Below are 22,578 nucleotides of genomic sequence, written 5' to 3'. Positions count from 1 at the left end.
GCTGCAGGGCTAACCACTGAGCCACTGTGCTACTCTCGGAGCTCCTGTGCTGACCTATTTTAAGATCAAGGGTGTAAACTGTTTCATGCAAATGTTTTTTTTTTTTTTTGTTTGTCTCAATAGAAAGATCAGACCCCTAGACCTCAACAGAAGTATAAATCTCTCTATGAAGAACAATTGAAGCAACAGAAACTAGCTGCGCAAAAAGAAGAGCAAGCCAGACATCTCCACGAGCAACAAGAGTCGCTGCAGCAGCACAGGCTACAAGAACATATGCTACGGCAGCAGCAGAAACATACCAGCGAACTGGAGATGGAGAGGCAAAATAAGTACAAAGAGGCACAGATTGCAGAGAAGCTAAGGTATGCAATAGTATACCCAAAACTAAGGATGTGTCCGTTATTAAAGGGGTTGTCCACTACTCGTACAAGCCATCCTCAATTGCTATATGATCTGATGTAAAATGACAACCGTCTCCCCACCAGTACTGGTGCCATTCTGATGACTACAGCACTAGGTATCGCGTGACATTGCTATGGCACGTGATCCCTGCAGCGGCCGCTTCACTCTCATTTCCTTCAGACGTAACTAACATTCAGAAGAAGTCCAAGAGCAGCTGCAGCACTCACTTCTTTCCCATGTCAGTTTCATCTGGAGGAAGCTGGAACGGTGCCGGCACCATAGGTGGATATAGGCTGTTGCTATTTCACACGGGGGAATAAAGCACTTGAGAAGGAGTTGTCCGAATAGTGGACAACTCCTTTAAAACTGCAATAAAAGGGGTTAGATTCAGAACTTAGCCCTGTATGCTATGTTGAAAGTCATAAACTTGGTCTCCTAGTTCTTGTCCTTGTCCATGGACTTTGTCAGCATTCTGGTGACAAGCACGTTTTCCATCATAGCATATAAGAACATGGAACCTGGCGTGTTGTTGCTTTCCCTTTTCCTAAATCTTTTTATACATTTCTGTTCCGTCACTTCAGTCACTGGAAAAGCTAGTTATTGCAGCTGCTGGAAGGGAGATGTGCCTTTGATTTCCCCTTTATCACTGCATTGGTTGGCACTTTAGACATTCAGGAGACTTATGTGAAATACATGGAAAATAAAATGGAATAACTGAGCAGAATGTGTAAAAACTTTGCAGGGGAACAAGTCCAGGGCGCATTTATTGTTTTTTCGTGTTTGATGGATATCATCTGGACAGTCATTATGGGTGACTGTGGGCTTGTTAAATGTGGGTGGGTTACAGAAAATACTATTACTCATCTCATACCTGTCCACTGATCCTCTACCAGTCCGGTGCCTCAGAATGGAATATGCCATTGTCACCAGCTGTATGTACATACATACAGCTACGTGTGTGTGTATGTATGTGTATATGTGTGTGCATACATACATGTATGTATGTTAGTTATTTGTATTTGCTCTTAAAGCCCAGGACTAATTTAGAATCTACACACCGGATGGCAATTATCTGACACATTTTACCCAGCGCTTAGAACTACAATAGTTTTTTAAATCTATATAATCTTTTTTTTTTTTTATTTGGTTGTAATTTTAGGGCACAAGCTCGGTATGATAATATGGACAATGATATTGTGCAAGGAGAGGAAGAGCAGCGATTGCAGGAAGAAGCTGGAGGTAGGAGTTTTGCATTCCTAATCTACGGCTACCTTCATTTTACTTTTTATTTCACATTTGTTGCTCTCCATATATTTCCTACCTAGCTGCACCCTCCCTTGGCTGATTGACAGGTCAATGACCATGTACCAGAGCAAACAGCCTGTCAATCAGCCAGGGGAGGGTATATATAATATAGCGTAAGGCTGTGAAGCTTGAAGCACATCGTCCTGTCCCAGTGCATTTCCCGGCACACCTTCAGAAGGCGATTTCTCCATGCAGTGCTTTGGGGTCATAAAGGAATCGACTGACTTATTTTTGAAAGGACTAAACAATCATATTAATGGTATGGGGAATTATCATTTTCTGACAGGTGCCCTTTAAACCTGTCCCTCTACATTAAAATAGTAAAATCGCCGTAAAAGCTGTTTGCCAATCTGGTGGTCGGTTCCAACAAGCCTCGTTGCAGAGTCTCCTCCTTTTGTTTGTAGCCTGGTTTAGTGGTGATCTGTTAAAGCAATAACTATAATGTCCCGGTATTTTAGTTGGGTACATAATACCTGGGCATGTCCTCTAACAGCTGCAGCTGGAATCCATTGCAGTCATCATTGACACTAAATTGCCGAGCTGCTGCTTTACGGGTCCCTGTGAGTTGCAGAATAAATCTGTTTGTATTTTTTACTGTGCCTTATGGGCTTTACAGCATGCATACGAAAGAGCGGATATGTTTTACCAGTAATTAAAATGATCACTCATGTGTTTGTGCTTCCATCAATACATATAAAAGAATCAAATACAACCATAAACACTAAATAACTACTCTCAGCCCTGGAAAATGTATATACAGTTCACTTATCTGCTAGAAACCCTCAGGAGTCCATGCGATAGAAGAACCCCTAAAGATTCCGACTTTTATTTTTCGTGTTCTTCTTTCTGAGACTTCTGTTTTGCCTGTTTGCTTCTTTGTTAAAGTGAAGCTTCATCCTATAAAGCCATAGAGATTACATAGGAGAATTGTGTTACCCGCATTCTCCTAATATAAAGATGTTTGTTAACCACAGGCAGCGGATCTAGAGCGCCTCTTACCACGGGCAGTTCATCAGCAGAACAGTCCTCTGTATGAATATTTGTTCCTATTAATTGCAGAGCGTTAAGAGGCCGAGCAATCACTACAAACGAAAAGCTTGTTTTATCGCATCTTTATTGCAATCCCATTTATCTGCAGCACATTTGTGTAAGCAGGGGGTGTGCTGCTGACAATAATGTGAAATGGATAAGAACAAACAGGCGCATGATTGATCGTTCATGCAAACCCCTTCAACGAACAAATGCCTATCTACTGCCCTTATCTCCAATTGATACTTGTTATGGACTGTTCCCTGCCGGTGTAAAAGCCTTAGAGGAGATCTGCCACCAGATTTCACAATACAATCTGATCTCCTAAAGGTAATGTGGACTTACTGAGAAAATCCATGTCAGATTGGCTGCATAATTCTTATTGAAATTTTCCATGCCAATTATTATAATGAGTGGAGATGTGCCAATGTACTCAAGGTGACGGGAATTTGCCTTGAATTTGTCAATAAATGTAGATTCTCCTGAATCCAAATATTTTCCAATTGGCTTAGTGTGAATTTAGCAAGTGGCTGCCAGTCTGCCTCCATTCTGCTGAGCGTAGAGGGTCGGAAAGGGTTTAATAATAAGAGTGCTCACCTCACCACTTACCTGTCCCACCCTAGCCCACCATCCAGTCCTCTGCTCTGCCTGGCCTCTTCTTTCCTCCAGTGCATAATGTCTTCTATGGGTATTTTCACTCTGCGCCAGTCGACCGCTAACATCACAGCACACATCGTAATGTCTCTACATACAGCACCCAAGGTGTTGCAAAGGCTTCAATCGATGTACATCATGACATTATGCCGTGCTCAGTGACGTCAGAGGCCTCTTTGGGGCTAAATCCCCAAGACACAGAGTGAAAATGCTTGGAGATGATGTCACACTGGAGGGATGAAGAAGTCGGACAAAGCAGAAGAGCAGAAAGTGGGCTATGATGGTAGAATAGGAGAGCAACGTGATGAGTGTTATGGTTGATTTTTTACACTCGAAAAATAAAATAATCTGCGCAAAAAAGACTAAATTCAATGTAACTCGAATTTCCCTGCCAAATTTGAGCCATTTCTGAATATGAATTTTTGTAGTTTCATTCATCTCTAATAATGAGGATTTTAGCTGAACTCGTAAAATGTTCACTTTATTTTTTTTTTGTTTTAAATGGTTTTTATTAAGGGAAATTTAATAATAATGGGGAATAAAAACAAAAAGGGGATAAAATACATAAGAATAATGAAAAAAAAACAATGGAAGAATATTAGCTAGTAAATGAGAAAAATAAGCTATACCTTAACAACCTATCTAAACTAAAGGAGAAGGTAAAGAAAGGGAGAGGAAAAGAGGAGGGAAACAAGAGGAAGAAAGGGAAGGGAGGGGAGAGGAAAAAGGGGGGAGAGAAGGAAAATAGAAAAGGAATTGAGATGGGAAAGAGGAGAAATAAGAGGGAGAAAGGTTAAATGGGGAAAGAATAAACTGGAAGGGAGTTGGAAGGAAAGGAGGGGGAGAACCAAATAATTATTTGAGAAGTGTTTAACAGGAATAACACAATATACATTATAGTATACGTAAAACACATTTCATGTTTTAGAAAAAAAACACTGGCTAACAGTTAGGATTTATCATTAGAAAAGGTAATCTACATTCAAAGTAAAGAGTAGGTTCCATAGAGACCATCTGGCTTCATATTTTAGAAGAGAAAATGTTCATTTTATGTGTGCACAGCCATTCTGTCATGCATTTTGAATCTGATGATAGATCAGCTTTATGTCTACAGAAGCCTCTCTGTGCAGTCTATTCACAGACCACAGTACTTGTCTTATGTGGACCACACACACACAAAGTGACTGTTGGCTGAATGCTAGCTTAGTCCACCATAAACTTAGTTTACATCAATAAGCTGCTACCAATCACTTCTGCCAGTGCTCATCTTCCGGGGCAACATAGGATCGGTCTTGATGAAATCCAACATGTTCAATGTTCCAATAATAATAATAATAATTTTCATTTCTATAGCTCCAACATATTCCGCAGCACTTTACATTTTAGAGGTTGACTTGTAAAGACATTAAACTATATTACAGAAAAACAATAATCGCATAAATCAACAGATAACAGGAGGAGAGAGGGCCCTGCTCGCAAGATTACAATCTATGAGGAAATAGGGGAGACACGAAAGGTGGATGGTAACAATTGCTTGTATTGTACGATCAAGCATCTATGTAATAAACAGGGTAATCACACAATGATAAATGAACCAGTCACCAACCAGTATGTGAACAAGTACAGACACCGAAGTCTATTAAATACATGGGAGTGTGTGAACAGATGATATGTGGGTCCTGATTTTTGGAAGGAAGTGTTGTATGAGGGGAAAAAAAAGGGATAGTTATACAACGGAGGTGAGGCGATAGGCCAGTCAAAAGAAATGGATTTTTAGGGCACGCTTAAAACTGTGGGTATTGGGGGCTAAACGAAGAGTCCTGGGTAGTGTGTTCCAAAGAATTGGAGCAGCATGTGAGGTCAATCTTGGGTCATTAGCAGAACGGAGGGCACGGGTAGGGTGGTAGGCTGAGATGAGGGAGGAGATGTAGGCCGGTGCTGAAGCATGGAGCACTTTGTGGGTAAGGGGCATGAGTTTATATTGAACTCTGTAGCGGATGTGTAACCAGTGCAATGACTGGCCCAGGGTGGAAGCATCGGTGTAGCGGTTAGCAAGGAATATGATCCTGGCTGCCGCATTCAGGACAGATTGGAGAGGGGAGAGTTTAGTAAGAGGGAGACCGATTAGTAGAGAGTTGCAGTAGTCCTGACGAGAATTAATCCGCGACAGTCAGAGTTTTTGCATACTACGTACCCCTGATGGTAAACATCAGAGGACTCTTAAAGCCCCTATACACAAGCAGATAATGAACGAACAATTATCAGTAAGTGTAGACATGACCGCAATCGCCCAATGAACGATCAAAATGTGCCTTCATAGAGGGCAATGATTTTTAAGCAAACATAAAAATCTCTGTTCACGACAGCACATCTCCCTGTGTGAACGATAATCTTTAATAATAATAATCTTTATTTTTATATAGCGCCAACATATTCCGCACCGCTTTACATACATTGACATGATATTCCATCATCTTACTGATCGTTCTGTGCCCATGAATTTTCGTCAGCCTAAGATATACCTAATCAGTCAGTGGTTGTATAAAAACCTGCATCGGCCCAGCATTAGAGCACTCTCATACACATTAGATAAGGAGTCTGGTTGTGTCGACATTTATCTAAAATGAGCGGGCAACCTCACTGAGTTTATTGGATTTATTTTTTAATGGAGCAATTAGAAGTATAGTAATATACATTTGAAACCAGAAGTTTACATACACTATATAAAAAGACACAAGTGCATGTTTTCCTCAATATCTGACATGAAATAAGAATAAATCTTTCACATTTTAGGTCAGTTAGGATTACCATAATTTTTAATATTTGCCAAATGCCAGAATAATGAGAGAGAGAGAATGTTTTAAGGCATTTTTGTTACTTACTGCAAAGTCAAAAGTTTACATACATTTCATTAGTATTTGGTACCATTACCCTTAAACTGAATGACTTGGGTCAAACGTTTGGGATATCCTTCCACAAGCTTCTCACAATAGTTGGTCGGAATTTGGGCCCATTCCTCCTGACAAAACTGGTGTAACTGATCCAGGTTTGTAGGTCGCCTTGCTCGCACCTGCCTTTTCAGCTTTGCTCATAAATTTTCAATAGGATTGAAATCAGGGGTTTGTGATGGCCGCTCCAAAACATTGACTTCTTTTTCCTTAAGCCACTTTGTTACCATTTTGGCAGTATGCATCGGGTCATTGTCAATTTGGAAGACCCATTTCCGCCCAAGCTTTAACTTCCTGGCTGATGTCTTGAGATGTTGCTTCAGTATTGCCACATAATCTTCTTTTCTCATGATGCCATCTATTTTGTGAAGTGCACCAGTCCCTCCTGCAGCAAAACAACCCCACAACATGATGCTGCCACCCCCGTGTTTCACAGTTGCGATGGTGTTTTTAGGCTTCCAAACTTCTCCCTTTTTCCTTCAAACATAACGATGGTCGTTATGCCCAAAAAGTTAAATTTTAATTTCATCAGACCACAGAACATGTCTCCAAAAATTAAGGTCTTTGTTCCTGTGTGCATTTGCTAACATTAATCTGGCTTTTTTATGTTTCTTTTGGAGTAATGGCTTCTTCCTGGCAGTGGCCTTTCAGCCCATGTTGATACAGTACTCGTTTCACTGTAGATATTGACACAATCTTACCAGCTTCCGCCATCATCTTCACAAGGTCTTTTGCTTTTGTCCAAAGCACGTTCATCTCTGGGACACATAACCCGTCTCCTTCCTGAGAGGTATGATGGCTGGACATTCTCATTTTGTTTGTACTTGTTCATCTGTACAAACAATTATACGCGAGGCACCTTCAGGTATCTTGAAATTGTACCCAAAGATGAGCCAGACTTGTGCAAGTCCACAATTCTCTCCCTGATATCTTGGCTGATTTCTTTAGACTTTTCCATGATGCTACACAAAGAAGCAGTGTGTTTCGGGTGTGCATTTAAATACATCCACAGGTGTCTCTAATTAACTCAGATGTTGCCAAAAAAATCAGAAGCTTCCAAACACATGACATCATCATATGGGCAGTCCAGAATGGTTTAAAGGCATAGTAATCTTAGTGTATGTAAACTTTTGACTTTGCAGTAAGTAATAAAAATGCCTTAAAACATTCTCTCTCTCTCCTAATTGACCTAAAACGGGAAAGGTTTATTCTGATTTCATGTCAGATATTGAGAAAAACATGCATATGTGTCTTCATATAATGTATATAAACTTCTGGTTTCAACTGTACATTGCCGTAAACACCCTCCAACTTGGACCTCTTCATACTTTATGCTATTAACTGAACAGATTCATTAAGTGAACAGAAAACACTCTTAAGTCATAGTGCTAATTCTCAGTAAAGTAATCTGTAATAAATCAATGGAGTATTGAGCTACTCTGGAATCATCGGTATTCATATCCTGACCAGGACGTTTCAGTAACGTTGTTTAGGGCACTCCTTTCATGGTGTTTTTAGGCTGATCAGCAGTAGGGATATGGAGAAAATGTATTCTCTGATCTCTTGAATTGCCTTACTGCACATAAGTGATCTACATTTCTCTTGCTATGTGACCAGTAACTTGCTGATCCAGGGATGATTTAAAGCCATAACCTATAACCTGTGGCACTCGAGATAAAACTGCAGCTTTTAGCTTCCTGAGACAGTTGTGATTTTTCAGAAGCTGAAGAAAATATATTCAATTACTGTGTGGTTTAAAAGGAATCCGTCATGACCTCCCAAACGTTTTTACCGTGCAGATATGGAGTCAATCTTCAAGTTAATAGCTTTGTAATGCTGCACTGAAACACACCCAGCCGGGAGAAAATGAACTTTATTCCTCCTGGCAGCTTCGGGCTTTTATTCATGGAGGCTTGGCTCGTCAACGCTCAATGCATAGTGAGCAGCGGCTGTAGCCACATCCCGGCACTGACTGACAGCCGGCTCAGTAGTGCTGCCGTATATAGACGGCTGTCAGTCTGTCCCGGGGTGATGACTGAAAGCCAAAGGCTGCCAGGAGGAATCATTTTCATTTCCCCCTGGCAGCGGGGCTGTCAGTGCAGCAGCCAGGCAGCTTTGGAATGCTATTAACCTGCAGATGAACCCCCGGAGACCTGATAGGTTCTCATTAATCTCTTTGTAGAGATTTGTTTTACATTTGTAAATAAATTCATAAAAAGAAGTAAAAATGGCCAGGCAGAGTAGTAGTTTTATAGGCAATGATTATGAAACGGTCCCCTGTAGTGATGAGCGAGCATGCTCGTTACTCGAGATTTACGAGTATGCTCGGGTGTTTTCCTAGTATCTTTAGCGTGCTCGGGTGATGTGTTTGAGTCACTCTGTGTGCATGATTTGCGACTGTTTGACAGCTTTAATACATGTGAGAAATGCTTGTTTCTTAGGCATTCCTCACTTGTATTAAAGCTGTCAAACAGTCGCAAATCATGCGCACAGAGTGACTCAAACCTAACACCCGAGCACGCTGAAGATACTCGGCGAACACCCGAGCATGCTTGCCGAATGGGTTAACAGAACATACTCGCTCATCACTAGTCACCTGGAAACCAATTCAGTTAGGTAGCCTGAAACCTGAACTTCACTATAAGAAATGTAATCTTATTTATACCTGGACTGCCGTGATCCAGCCATTTATAGGATTTTTCCTTGATACCATTTATAAGAATAAACCCTTAGTTAATAAGTTCACAGATCAATCCTATTTAAGCCACCTAATTGGTTGTATAAACCGTGCCTCGGTTTGCATTGGAGCTGTTTTTTAATTATTGACCATGGAACATTGGGTTGTGTCCTCTGGTTACAAATGTGACATCGCTGCAGTGCAGAGCTTCCAGGCTGCATTTATCTCACATTGCAGCAGAGCACAAGCCCAGGAGCAGAGCGCCTCACCTTTATGTACAGCCAAGGCAATAACTGAAATGATACTCCGTAATGGACAGCAGCTTAGGGACAAGACATTGTTACATGTAGGAATCTATCAGGTGTTCTATTAAGATCCTCTTCTCACAGAGACAACCCGTGAGTGGGACACGGATATCGGCGTCTGCAATGAATGGAAGTAAACGCAGTAATATAGAACTGAAGTTTAATGACTGCCCGATAATGCTTCTCTTCAGATCCTCATGGGGTGTAGCCCTTTCACTTAGATGGATTTGTACTGCAGTCCGACTGTGCTGTATTACAATAAATGTTATTTATGCCTATAGATAGATTTTAAGCTGAAGAAGAAAATCCTGTTCACATAGGCGCTGGCTTTCAATCCATTTAGTGCTTCTAATTTTGAAGCTGTGTTTACACCACTAGACTTTACCTAAAGAGGGTACAGGTGAGAATATAAGTTTTCAGACCATCGGAGACCTTATTGACTTATGATGTTAAATGTTCCCATATGCTATTGGAATTACTAATAAAACTGTAAATTATTTTTTTTTGCTTTTCACTTATTTTTTTACCTTTGTAACTTAATAATAATACACTTTATGCACATAGAGGCAACATATGTGGCGCTTTACAGATCAGTAGAAACATGTACGAACTGTATCGGGCTTTACAAGGTGACAAACAAATTAAAGAAGCCCTCCTCCTCCCATCAAAGTTTTTATCCTCTTAATATATTGCAGTCATCATATTATATAGCACTGTGTACTTACAATTGCTCATTTTACCCTTCTACCCAACTAATTCTTCTCTTTTTCATTAGGTCAATGACATATGATTAAAAACTGACTAGTTGAATCCTTCTAAACTCTATGTAGAAACAGGAGGTCAATTTTCTCTGTATGAGTCATGAGTCACTGCAAAAGTCTCTGGCAGGGGGGAGGAGGGAGCAGCTGGGTTAGGAGTTGAAGAGGGGAATGATAAATGCAGGGCCAAGATACTTCATGTTTCTACATAGAGCAGAGAAAAGAGAAGAATTAGTTGGATAGAAAGGCAAAATGAGCAATTGTACACAGTGCTATATAATATGATGATATTAAGAGGATAAAAACTTTTGATGGGACTGCTTTTACACAAGAAATGATGGCCTTGCTTGCAGGAGCTTACCGTTTATGCGGAGTAGGGGTTATACATAATGGAATAACATAAAATGCAGCAGAAGAGCAGATAAGCAGTAGCCTAAGGATCATGGGGGATACTGTTCAATGAAGAAATCGGGTTCTGAAGAAAAAGTTTTACAGGGACAGGAGGCAGTTTATGAAAAGTGAGGGGCCTGCCTGAAAAGATGTATTTTTAGGCCTCCCTTAAAGCTGTGGATCTTAGGGATAAAATTGACAGACTGGGGTAATGCAGCTGGTGCTGCACGAGAAAAGTTCTAGAGATTGTTCTTTGTTTGCCGGTAGACTATTGAGCTTGGATAGGGTTGTAGAGCAGCAGGCGCAGCACTGTAGAGAGCTATGTGGGTTAGAACATGGTGGCTCATTGGTTAGCATTGTTTCTTTGCAGCACTGGGGCCCTGGGTTCAAATCCCACCAAGGGCAACATCTGCAAGGAGTTGTATGTTCTCTCCTTTTTATGTGGATTTTCTGAGTAATTTGGTTTCCTCCCACACTCCAAAGACCTAGTGATAGGGAATTTAGATTGTGAGCCCCAATGGGGACAGTGATGATGAGGTCTGTAAAGCACTGTGGAATGATTGGCACTCTATTACTATGTTCACACTCAGCGTTTTTTTAACAGCTAAAACCTGCTCTCTTGGCAGTTAAAAACACTGCCTTTCAAACACACGTTTTTCAGCATTTTCACAGCGTTTTTGACCCTTTTTTTACAGCGGTTTTCAGGTGCGGATTACATGCGTGTTTTGCCTACAGTGCATGTATAATAAAGTTAGTTTTTTCCACCAAATACACTTTAAAATGCAACAAGAAAAATGGCATTGCATTTTTTTGCAGCATTTTTTCACTTTTGCATTGCTTTCTATGTGAGAAAAACTGTTGCAAAAACGCTGAAAGAATTGACATGCTGCAGATTGAAAAAAACACTGCAGTTTTCCAATTCAGTCAGGAAAATAAAGCAGTTCTGTGCATGAGATTTCTTAAATCTCATATACCTTTTGCTGGTACTGTTAAATGCAGCTTTTAGTTTGCATTAAAAAGCACAGTAAAAACTCAACATGTGAAATATAATTATGTAAGTGAAATAATAAGTACATTTAAAGGGGTGTTTAAAATAATAACAGAATTGTTACTCATCATCTTCCATCCCCTGCATCTCCAGTACCAGCGCTTACATTGTCCCTCCTCAATTGTGGTCCCTGGTTCTGTCCTCAATTTTATGGAAATGGCCAGAAATGCCAGTCAGCCGATCTTTGGCTTATGCGATCACCACTGTGTCTATTGATTGGCCGAGTGGGAATTTCCAGCCATTTCTGTTGTCTTGAGGATTGGATCAGGAAGAACAGATCAGTGGCAAACTAGTGGCCAAGTTCCTTAGAATTTAAAAGATTTAAGTAAGTTAGTAAGTTTAAAGAAAGACACCATCCAGCTCAACAGTGTTGATCCCAAAGGAAGACAAAAAAAACTTTTATGAAGAAGTAGGTTATTGTTTTATATTGAGGGCAATGGAAATTGTGGCAGTCAAGATGAATCCCTAGATCATCTCCAGCATCTCGTACCCATAACCTCTAATATATTCTATCATTCTAGAAGGACATGGAGGCCTCTCTAGATCTCTAATGTTCCTAATTGAAATTACAGCAATACCAGGCACATCATTGCTGCTAGTTTGTAATGAAACAAAACACAATAACTACATTATGTTCCCAGATGTAATCTGTAGAAAATATCTTGGCATTTTATTTCAGCGTATGAAAGGGACAATCACCAAGATGAAGCTGAGGAAGAAGGCGACGCAGCCAAAAATGCAAATGAGGAGCAAGCTACGGACCAGCAGGCTGTGAGCCGAGAACAGGCTGAGGTACTTGTAATGGACTGAGATGCTGGACCCAGATCTTCTATGGAGTCCAGGCTGATGAATTAGTATCTTGTAGAAGTCACGCTGCAACCAGCTGAACAGTGAGAAATACAGCAGACAGAGCTCCTCACATCATCACCTTTGCTTGTAGAAGTGTGAGGATGCCATGTAGAGAGGTCTGCCTAGGTATTGTCATCTAGATTTGTCAAGAATTTCAGTAATAATACCTTGATTATGGAAATGTAAGCCTTCCAGATATGTCTGTTTTAGTAAGTACTTTTATTCTCCATGAAGTGATAATTCTGTCACACCTTTTTTTCTGGACCATTGACTATGGGAATGTTAACTTTCAGTTATTCATACATTTCCAGGAGTAATAACAGATGGGCTTGTGCCCGTTATTTGATGAAGAATGCAAATATTTACTAAATTAGGCTTGTCAGGAGAGGTGACAGAACCGTCCTAAAGCCCCCATACACGTAAGTGTAACCTCCGGCCAATCCTGCTTATATCAGTGGGTGCAGCCGATATTCTGATGTATATGGGAGCCTCTTGACGCTAACTCAACAGATGATGTTTGAGGAGTTAAGGATCTGGCATGTCCCATTTTGGATTGATGTCCCTCATGTTCTCCCTGAAATAAGCCGCTGCCAGTGATGTCTGCCGGGAGCACTTTCCTACAGAACACAGCTGCTGAGCACAGTCCTCTTTGGTGTATGGGGGGCTTAAGGGTGTTCGTAGTTATACAGGTATCTTGGTGTTCATTACTGGTGAGGTACAAGTACTAGTTATTCTGCTTTTTGACTGTCATGGAAAAAGGAAGGATTAGGTTCATTGTATGGAGATTATACATCGTATTAGCACAGTGAAATTCAAGATTTATGAGGCTTCGTCTTCTACTAATGTGTGCTAGAAGCTTTCATAAGAGGAGATCAGGGTTACTGCTATATACTCGATGACTGGTTCCTATATATACGCCTCATTGTAGAGTCATTAGTTGGGAGAAGTACATGTATTTGTTTATAAGGCAACAAGTCTTCTTACACAAACAAGGATGACTTTCAAGTTTTCCTGTTGGGAAATCTGACTACCAAAACCTTTTGAGAAGAGTTAAAAAAAAAAAAAAAAAAAAAAAAAAGAAAGTATTTAGATGCTCATGTGCTCACTTCCCTCCCATTTATTCCCTATGGCTATCTCCAGCAGTCCTATAGATAATATAGCATAGGTGTGTATCCTCAGCCTCTGATCCAGGGTTCTGCAGAGCCCCATTCTTGGAAGTGGCAGAGGACACAGTGGTCCTACCCCCAGCAATTAGGAAATTACTCTCTATCAATAGAGTATTTAAATAACTTGGTACAAATCATTTAGCTATGTAAATGCAATGTCCTCCATCTCCTTTTGTTTGTGTGTGCATAAAATTTTCACTTGTTGCCTTTTTTGTAAAATACTTAAGGAGCAATAAGCCTTGATGTATTTTTTTTTAGCAAATGTCTGTTAGACTTGAGACCTGGCCACCAGCCCTTCTCTCCAACCAAAACTTTTCCCAGAAGTCTTTCATATGAGCATTTTCAATGTATTCTTGTCTACACTGCCTTGTAGGGCACTAGAGAAAAAGCTTTGTTCTAGGGGGCATTTATGCTTGTTCTTGATAATCATGCAGTGTAAATAGGCTGACAATCAGATAGACAGACACTTGTTGGGTCAGGTGAAATTCTCTTTTGGCTGGAATAAAAATCTGCATTTTCGGCAGCACATCGTTTTGTGTAATCAGGACATGTGCTGCCGAGAACAATCTATTACTTTTTGTTTTGTGTGCATCATAAGCGTTGTCAGCTTGTCTAAACAGGCTATTAAAGGACCAACCATTGACATCGATGTAGCTCCGAGTGCTTATTGTACGCTGATATTCTTATCATTTAAGATGAGAAAGGTAAAAAGGAAATATAGGACGCCCGAATTCCATAAAGAGGCAGGTTTCAGAGAGGAGACAAAGGACATTACTCAGTATAAGAAATGTGTTTCTAACCTGATTTCTGCATGTACGCCAGGCTGCTGCAGAGGATATCAACCCTGCAGACGATCCCAATAACCAAGGGGAAGATGAATTTGAGGAGGCAGAACAAGAGCGGGAGGAGAACTTACCAGATGAGAACGAGGAGCAGCAGCAGGACCAGGCAGAGAAACAAGAACATTTAGTGGTAAGACATTTTACATTTCCTGAAGGAAGTGCCACACAAAGTCACTTGGAGGCAGAAGAACTCCACAAGACAGTAACCTGCGGGAGTCCGCACGCTGAAAACACACACACTTTAGCTTTCCTTCTAAACACACATTTTATCCTTCACTAGCAAAGCAACTTTTTAGGTTTTCTTTTTATTTTACTACGTGATACTAATTAGTAACACCATTCTCTGGTTACTTTGATTTTTTTTTTCATTGCAGTAATATTTCTGATACAACATACATAGGGCCTCGGCATCAAGAAAGGTACAGAAAGCGCAGGAGATGCAAACACATAGGAAAAGGAGCATCCATCAGTGCACAGCAAATTCTCGTTAGCACTATTTCTATTAAGCCGCCGTATAGCATATTGCTGCAGGCTGTAATTCTATATAAAGCAGGTATTGTCATGTGCTTTAATGACATTCCTTTGTTATTGAAGATGGCGGGAAATCCTGACCAGCAAGAAGATAATGTTGATGAGCAATATCAAGAAGAAGGAGAAGAGGAGGTATGTGCAATGCCCTTATATCATAACTAGACAATAAGTGCCATAGGAGCTGGGGCCGAGGTGGGGGCTCCTAAGTGCATGAACAATGGGAGAGATTTATCACAACTGGTGCGAGAGAAGTTTACACATGGCGTTAGTCTTGATTGGACTTTTGTAGAAGAACCCATCAGGTGTTTTATATGAATTCTTCTTGGTGCATAAGATCCACTACTGTTCCACTACAGTTTGACATGTGATCTAGGTGCTGAGTGTCCATCCCAGACTTTGTTAGGGTATATTCACATGCTACAGAATTCTGACCAATCTATCCCGTACAATAATGCATAGGTTTCTACAGCATGTACATGGAATGAAGCAAGTCCTAGTTGGGTGAATAGAAATTTACCCAAACTTCTGTAGCAAATCTGACATGTGATTTATGCTCCCTTATTGCATACGTTATCTTAGGCTATGCTTATGGAAAGTAGCAAAAGACAAACCGATGTATACCTGAGCCCAAGGGCTTCACCGGAATTCATATACATATAGTGTTCATTAAAGCTTTTTAGGAACAAGTCAAATAGTTTTTTTGGGGCACTGGAGTTCCAATCTGATTGCACATATATTCTTGTTTCCTACCTGCATGAGCCTTCCAATCATTTCATGATCACATTGTTTCCTGTGGAGGGTATCCTAGGTAGTGGTCTATGCTGTATATAATAATTTGTTTCGTCTGTAGGTTCAGGAAGATCTAACAGAGGAAAGAAAAAGAGAACGGAATGCAGAGGAACCCTATGGGGAAAATGAAGAACATGTGAGTAGTGTATCAAGGGGTTATCCAGCTCCAGCTTTTACTTTATTGTAAACCATTACAACATTTGCAACTTAAAAAAAAGACAAAGTAACCCTCGGGTCGGCCTCCCATTCTTTGCTTATATCAGTCATCGTATGACCACTGCAAACCAATGAGGCCAGTAGCCCCAGCAGTCACTTGCCATACTACTGAAATGGGAGCTATGATGACAGTAATACAACATGTGACCTGTGAGGCCACTGACTGGCTGCAGGGTTCACATAAGGAGGATGGACTGACCCCCAGCGTTTAAGCTACAGGGTAAAAGAAGAGGATGATTATTGGTTTTTACCGTTTGTTGCTGGGTTTTTTTTGTTTGTTGTTTTTATGCAAAAAATTAGCAAACCACTTCATGCCATTTTTTTATGGTTTTCCCTATTCAGCAATCCTATATGCTGCTATGAACACAATACCAGATTGACATAGCGAGCAGAGCTGGCAGTGTACGGGTTCATAGATCTGTTTAATTCAAACTACATTATTTTTTGTGTTCTGTCATAATAACTTTCAAAATGAATAGAAAATGTCATCCTCCTCCTCTTAGATAAAAATGCAAAATTGCAATAGGGTCTTATGTAAGTAGTAAAGATGGCTCAATAGATCATAATGCTCACCTTATAGGATTGTGGAAGACACAACTACTAAAAATGCATAAATTCCAGCTGCTGCAGCTTCCAGAAAATTGTATATGAAATTTGCCAGGGGTGATGGAAGTAGCCTGCTCTGCTGGAGAAATGACAAGCCACGATGGAAGCCACTCCGACTCCTTCTTCAGGGCAACCACAAATGCATGAAGGAGTCGGAGTGACTCCGAAACGCGTTGACAATAAACCAACATTCCATATTCCATCATGGTTTGTCATTTCTCCAGCAGCGCAGGATACTTCCATTGCCCGTGGCAAATTCCATCCTCCTCCTCTTGGCAGGATAAAAAGGTATTTATAACATCAATGCCAAAAGAGTCGGGAGCTGTGCAGGGTCTGCTCTGTCACTGGCCTACATGTTTCCCTCTGCCATCTGTCATAACTGCTTATCTTGGTCAGGCAGTACCAATGGCTTGCTATTCTTCACCTATTCCTGGTAACACACTAGTAGCTTTCAGTTTCACTGTAGGCTGTAAAATAATTGTCTTTTACACGTACAGATGCAGTATGTGGGCAATAGTATTGGGAAACTGACCCATTACACCTACAGGAGCTTTATGACATCCTATTATCAATCCAAAGACATTTAATATGGAATTAGTTCCTGCTTTCCAGCTAAAACGGCTTCTTCTCTTCTGTGAAGGTTTTGTACAAGATTTTAACGTCTGTGGGAATTTTTGCCCGTTCACCCAGAAGAGCATTTGTGAGGTCAGACACCGATGTATGAAGATAGGGATCTGGCTCGCAATCTGGTTTTGATCTTTCCAAAAATGTTTGATGAATTGAGCTGAGGGCTCTGTGTAGGACAGTCAGACTCGCCCAACCATGTCTTTAGAAAGGGCTGCAACATAACGGGCCTTCTACAATCTGTACCAGCAAAGTTAGGAAAAATATAATTGTTCAAAATGTCTTGGTATGCAGAAGCATTAAGATTTCCCCTCACTAAAGCTAAGAAGCCTTGACCAAACCCTGAAAGACAACCCCATAGCATTATCCCTTCTCCACCAAACTTTACAGCTGGTACAATGTATTCAGGCAGGCAATGCTCTCCTGGCATTTGCAAAACACAAACTTGTCCATCAGGAAAAAGATGTCTGACTTATCACTCCACAGAACCTGTTTCCACTTCCAGTGGCTGCTGCTTTACACTATTCTGACGCTTGGCATTGTGCTTGGTGATGTAAGGCTTGCATGCATCTGCTCGGTCATAAAAATCCATGGCGTAAAGCTCCCGGCACAGTTTCGTGCTGATGTTAATGCCAGAGGCAGTTTGGAGCTCTGTAGTTGTTGAGTACACAGAGCATTGGGGAGACTTATGCACTTTGTCCCTCTGCACTCGGCGACCCCGCTCTATAACTTTACTTGGTCTGTCGCTGAGTTGCTGCGGTTCCTAAATGCTTCCACTTTTCATTAATGCCACCCACAGTTGATGGTGTACTATTTAGGAGGGAAACAATTTCATGAACGGACTTGTTACATTGGTGGCATCCTATTACAGGACCTCAGTGGTATCAATGAGCTCTGTAGAACGAGCCATCGTTTCACTTATATTTATAAAGGCAGACAGCATGGCGAGGGGCTGGATCTCATACGCTTGTGTTAATGGGACTGAATGAGAAACCTGAATTCAGTGATTAACACGTGGGCTAATACTTTGCCTCTATGGGGTATGACCATTTTTTCTACAGTAAGGTTATGTGCACATGTTGGGTATTTGCAGCCGATAATCCTACACTAAAAACCAGAGTGTTGGCAAGAAAACCGCTGCATATAGTACTCACATTTTTTTTACTCTTTTGTGTTGCATTTTTACTTGTGCTTTTTTTTCTCATTTATTTGAATGGATGAAAAATGCTGCAAAAACACTGAAAGAATTGGCATGCTGGGGTTAAAAATAAAAAACGCACCATGGCTCAAAAATACAAGCAAAATAAAACGCACCATGTGAGTGAGATTTTAGAAATCTCATTTATTTTGCTGCTGCTATAAAACACTGCATATTTTCTGCCCGAAAAACACGCAGAAAAAAATGCTAAATAACTAATTTATCTGATTAAATCTGTCTCATCTGACTGGACGTTTATACACATTTGTCTGTCAGTCACAATGATTGTAACACGTGACCAGGATCTGAATGACAACTCTGTACTCGGGAATAGGAGGATAACAACAGATGAGGAAGATGGGAATTATTTCCATCCAAACAAAATATCTGGGTCTAGAAACAGTCAACCCAGCCCAACTTCATCATGCATTTCATTGGTCATAGATCTGAGCGTGTAAGCGCGGCTTTCGATCCGAGCGCGTAAGCGCGGCTTTCGATCTGATCTAGATGACAGCAAAAGTGAAATCGGCAATATTTCATCCTTTTAGGTTTACATGGATTTACTTCAATTAAAAAATGTATACACTGGTAAAAAAAAATTAGATTTTTCAAAGAAAAAAAAAAAAAGTCAAGTCTGGTGTTATTGTAACTTTAAATGTAAAGTAACTTATTCTAAAATCTATTAGCTTTCCCACCCAGTGAGCAGAATATTGCACGGCAGATTCCCTCTGAACGCCGCACTCCTGGGAGATCCCGCTCTGACATACTTAGCGCATGACTTCCTTAGGCTTTTTACTTTGCAGATGTCACATATGGCAATTATTTCCGTGAGCTGAAGTCACATTATCACCCAGGAAGGAACAATCTGGGGCCTCTTTATGCTCACATTATTTTCCTTCAGGATCACTTCTAGTGTCTGAAAGGAAGGGAGAGGGCACGAGATAAAGATATCTGCATCAGAAGTCACTCGTCCTGTGTTTCTGGGACAGAATCCGTTTAATAGCCCATTGAATATAGATGGCATATAATGGGTGATATACTCCTGGGTCAGAGAGATCTGATTTTACCTTGATATGCTTTTAGTCAGAGAGCAGATGGAGCGTTCTGTGTCCTCGGGCCTCCTGTTAAAAATCCACAAAGCCGGAACTGAATAATCTCTGCCATTCATGTGTCCACTACAAGAAATATGGGTTTACATTGTTCAAGCAGATTGAACATTTCTTGCCGCATTTTATTACAGCTTTTATATGATAGTAATCTTCAACCTTCCATTTTACTTTTTCACCTGTAATGTTTTTTCTTTTGGTGGGGGGGGGATGGTTAAAATAAGAGACTAATGTTTAGTAAAATATCATGTACATATTAAGAGGTATTGTATGTGTACTCTTACTCCGCTAATGACACGAACAGTTGATTATATGGTGACACTGTGCGGGTGCCCGAGCGCTAGGTGACTTAGGGGCATGTGCCGTGACATATTGGTGGCATGCTCAGTGTGACAGCATAAGGCTAGGGTTACACAGCAACATTTGTCGCGCCATATCAAATTTCGGAAAAGTGGCGCAACAAAAACATCTGTGCAATATGCTGTCGTCGTGATTTTGCTGTGACATAAAACATTCAAGTTGCGACAAGTCACAAACTACATGCGATTTGCATTGAAATCTATAGCAAGTTAGTATCTTGCTTCAGAAAATCCAACTACTTTGGAAATATTTGCGACTGTGTCGCAGTCACAGGGTGTTGCAGGTCCCAATGCGACACTGTAGGAAATCATTAGATGCAATGTCCCAAAGCAACACTGCGATTTCTGTGTCATGTGGTAAAAGTCGCCATGTAACCCTACCCTAAGACATCATGTTCACTCCGCTTTTTTCATGCATAGACCATGTACCCATTATAAAGGGCCAATACAAGTCTGTCCATGAAAAACACGTACACCACATGGCATAGATGGTAAAAATGGACCCATGGACTAAACAATGATGACACACTGATCCAAAACACTGGTGACACCGGTACCATTTTTTCACATATGTGTTTAAACATGGACATGTGAATGAGGCCTAAAGTAAATAATGTTATTAGGCTTTTGCTGATATGTGAGTAATTGACATAAAGGAAGGGTCGGTGTGAGCTGATTGATTGGTTACACATATGTATCACCTACAATTAATGCAAACATGAATTCCACTATTTCTAAACAAGTAAAAACATGAGTTACTTACTTTTTGAGTAGAATATAAATAAACTATCCACCAACGACAAGGTGATCTCATTGTATGGACCCAAACTATTTTGCCTTGCATCTCTACATGTGTAACAGGCCTTAAATGAACAGGAGGAGAGGAAGAATTCGGCTAAGCCACTGCACATTAAAACGATATTACAGAAGTGCTGGCTTTCTCCATATATTGTCCATATATTTTAGGCATTGTGCATTAGAGATGTGAGCTCCTCTCAGGCTCTGCTCCCTTATCCAGCCATCTTTCGCAGATAGGAGCCAGGCAGGCCATAGCTATTAACTCTTTCTCACTTAATTTGAGGCCTGTATGGGAGCAAAGGGAGTCACAAGAGTTAGGGTCTCTCCAATGAGGTCACCTTGTCGTTACTGGATGGCCAATACATTTTTAGAAGTGAAGCAATAGTGGGATTCATGTATTAAGAGTTTTATTGCATAGTGATCTTGTAGGTGTCTTTATATTGCATTCAGCTTACGTGCACTGTGTATGTATATGTGTGTGTATAAGTATATATATATATGTATATATAATATATATATGTATATATAATATACGTCTTGTTTTTATTGCAATATCTACATATGTGTATAGAGGCCCATTTCCAACAACCACCACCCCAGTGTTATAATGGTACATTGTGTTTGCTAACTGTGTAAGAAGGCTAATGGATCTTTAGAAAACCCTTGCACAAGTATGTTAGCCCAGCTGAAAACGGTTTGGCTGATTTGAGAAACTATAAAATTGACCTTCCTTTGAGCTAGTTGAGAATCTGGAGCATTACATTTGTTTGTTCTATGAAACTCTCAAAATGGCCAGAAAAAGAGAACTTTCATGTGAAACTCGACAGTCTTTTCTTGTTCTTAGAAATGAAGGCTATTCCATGCGAGAAATTGCCAAGAAACTGAAGATTTCCTAAAACGGTGTGTACTACTCCCTTCAGAGGAGAGCACAAACAGGCTCTAACCAGAGTAGAAAGAGAAGTGGGAGGCCCCGCTGCACAACTGAGCAACAAGACAAGTACATTGGAGTCTCTAGTTTGAGAAATCGACACCTCACAGCTCCTCAACTGGCCGCTTCATTAAATAGTACAGGCAAAACGCCAGTGTCAACGTCTACAGTGACGAGGCGACACCGGGATGCTGGCCTTCAGGGCAAAGTGGCAAAGAAAAAGCCATATCTGAGACTGGCATAAAAAAAGGAAAAGATTAATATAGGCAAAATAACACAGACATTGGACAGAGGAAGATTGGAAAAAAGTTTTATGGTCAGACGAATCAAAGTTTGAGGTGTTTGGATCACACAGAAGAACATTTGTGAAACGCAGAGCAACTGAAAAGATGCTGGAAGAGTGCCTGACGCCATCTGTCAAGCATGGTGGAGGTAATGTGATGTCTGGGGTTGCTTTGGTGCTGGTAAAGTGGGAGATTTGTACAAGGTAAATGGGATTTTGAATAAGCAAAGGCTATCACTCCATTTTGCAATGCCATGCCATACCCTGTAGATAGCGCTTGATTGGAGCCAGTTTCATTGTACAACAGGACAATGACCCAAAGCACACCTCCAAATTATGCATGAACTATTTATGGAAGAAGCAGGCAGCTGGTATTCTATCTGTAATGGAGTGGCCAGCGCAGTTACCAGATCTCAACCACATTGAGCTGTTGTGGGAGCAGCTTGACCGTATGGTACGCAAAAAGTGCCCATCAAGCCAATCCAACTTGTGGAGGGGCTTCCGGAAGCATGGGGTGAAATTTCTCAAGATTACCTCAGCAAATTAACAGCTAGAATGCCAAAGGTCTGCAATGCTGTAATTGCTGCAAAAGGGAGCATTATTTGACGAAAGCAAAGTTTGAAGGAGAAAATTATTCTTTCAAATAAAATCATTATTTCTAACCTTGTCAATGTCTGGACTATATTTTCTATTCATTTTGCAACTGATTTGATAAATAAAAGTTTGAGTTTTCATGGAAAACACAAAATTGTCAATTGTCTGGGTGA

The 22,578-nt window shown here is 40.6% G+C and overlaps 1 protein-coding gene across 5 annotated transcripts in view; it reads left to right on the top strand.

Annotated features, from left to right (window-relative positions):
* The window catches only part of GOLIM4 (golgi integral membrane protein 4), a 123,973-nt gene that overhangs the window by 80,317 nt on the left and 21,078 nt on the right, over positions 1-22,578 (top strand). For all 5 annotated transcript variants that reach the window (XM_073674838.1, XM_073674837.1, XM_073674835.1 and 2 more), the window contains 6 exons: positions 124-362; positions 1,562-1,641; positions 12,196-12,308; positions 14,354-14,503; positions 14,968-15,036; positions 15,755-15,829. In XM_073674838.1, coding sequence (XP_073530939.1) covers positions 124-362; positions 1,562-1,641; positions 12,196-12,308; positions 14,354-14,503; positions 14,968-15,036; positions 15,755-15,829 — 726 coding nt within the window. The remainder of the gene's footprint in view (positions 1-123; positions 363-1,561; positions 1,642-12,195; positions 12,309-14,353; positions 14,504-14,967; positions 15,037-15,754; positions 15,830-22,578) is intronic.

This window comes from Phyllobates terribilis, unplaced genomic scaffold (genome assembly GCF_046119375.1).
Source record: "Phyllobates terribilis strain yellow unplaced genomic scaffold, ASM4611937v1 Scaffold_3__8_contigs__length_932513732, whole genome shotgun sequence".
NCBI classification, from domain to species: Eukaryota; Metazoa; Chordata; class Amphibia; order Anura; family Dendrobatidae; genus Phyllobates; species Phyllobates terribilis.
The sequence above is the reverse complement of the archived record's forward strand: the minus strand, read 5'-3'. Positions and strand labels throughout refer to the sequence as shown.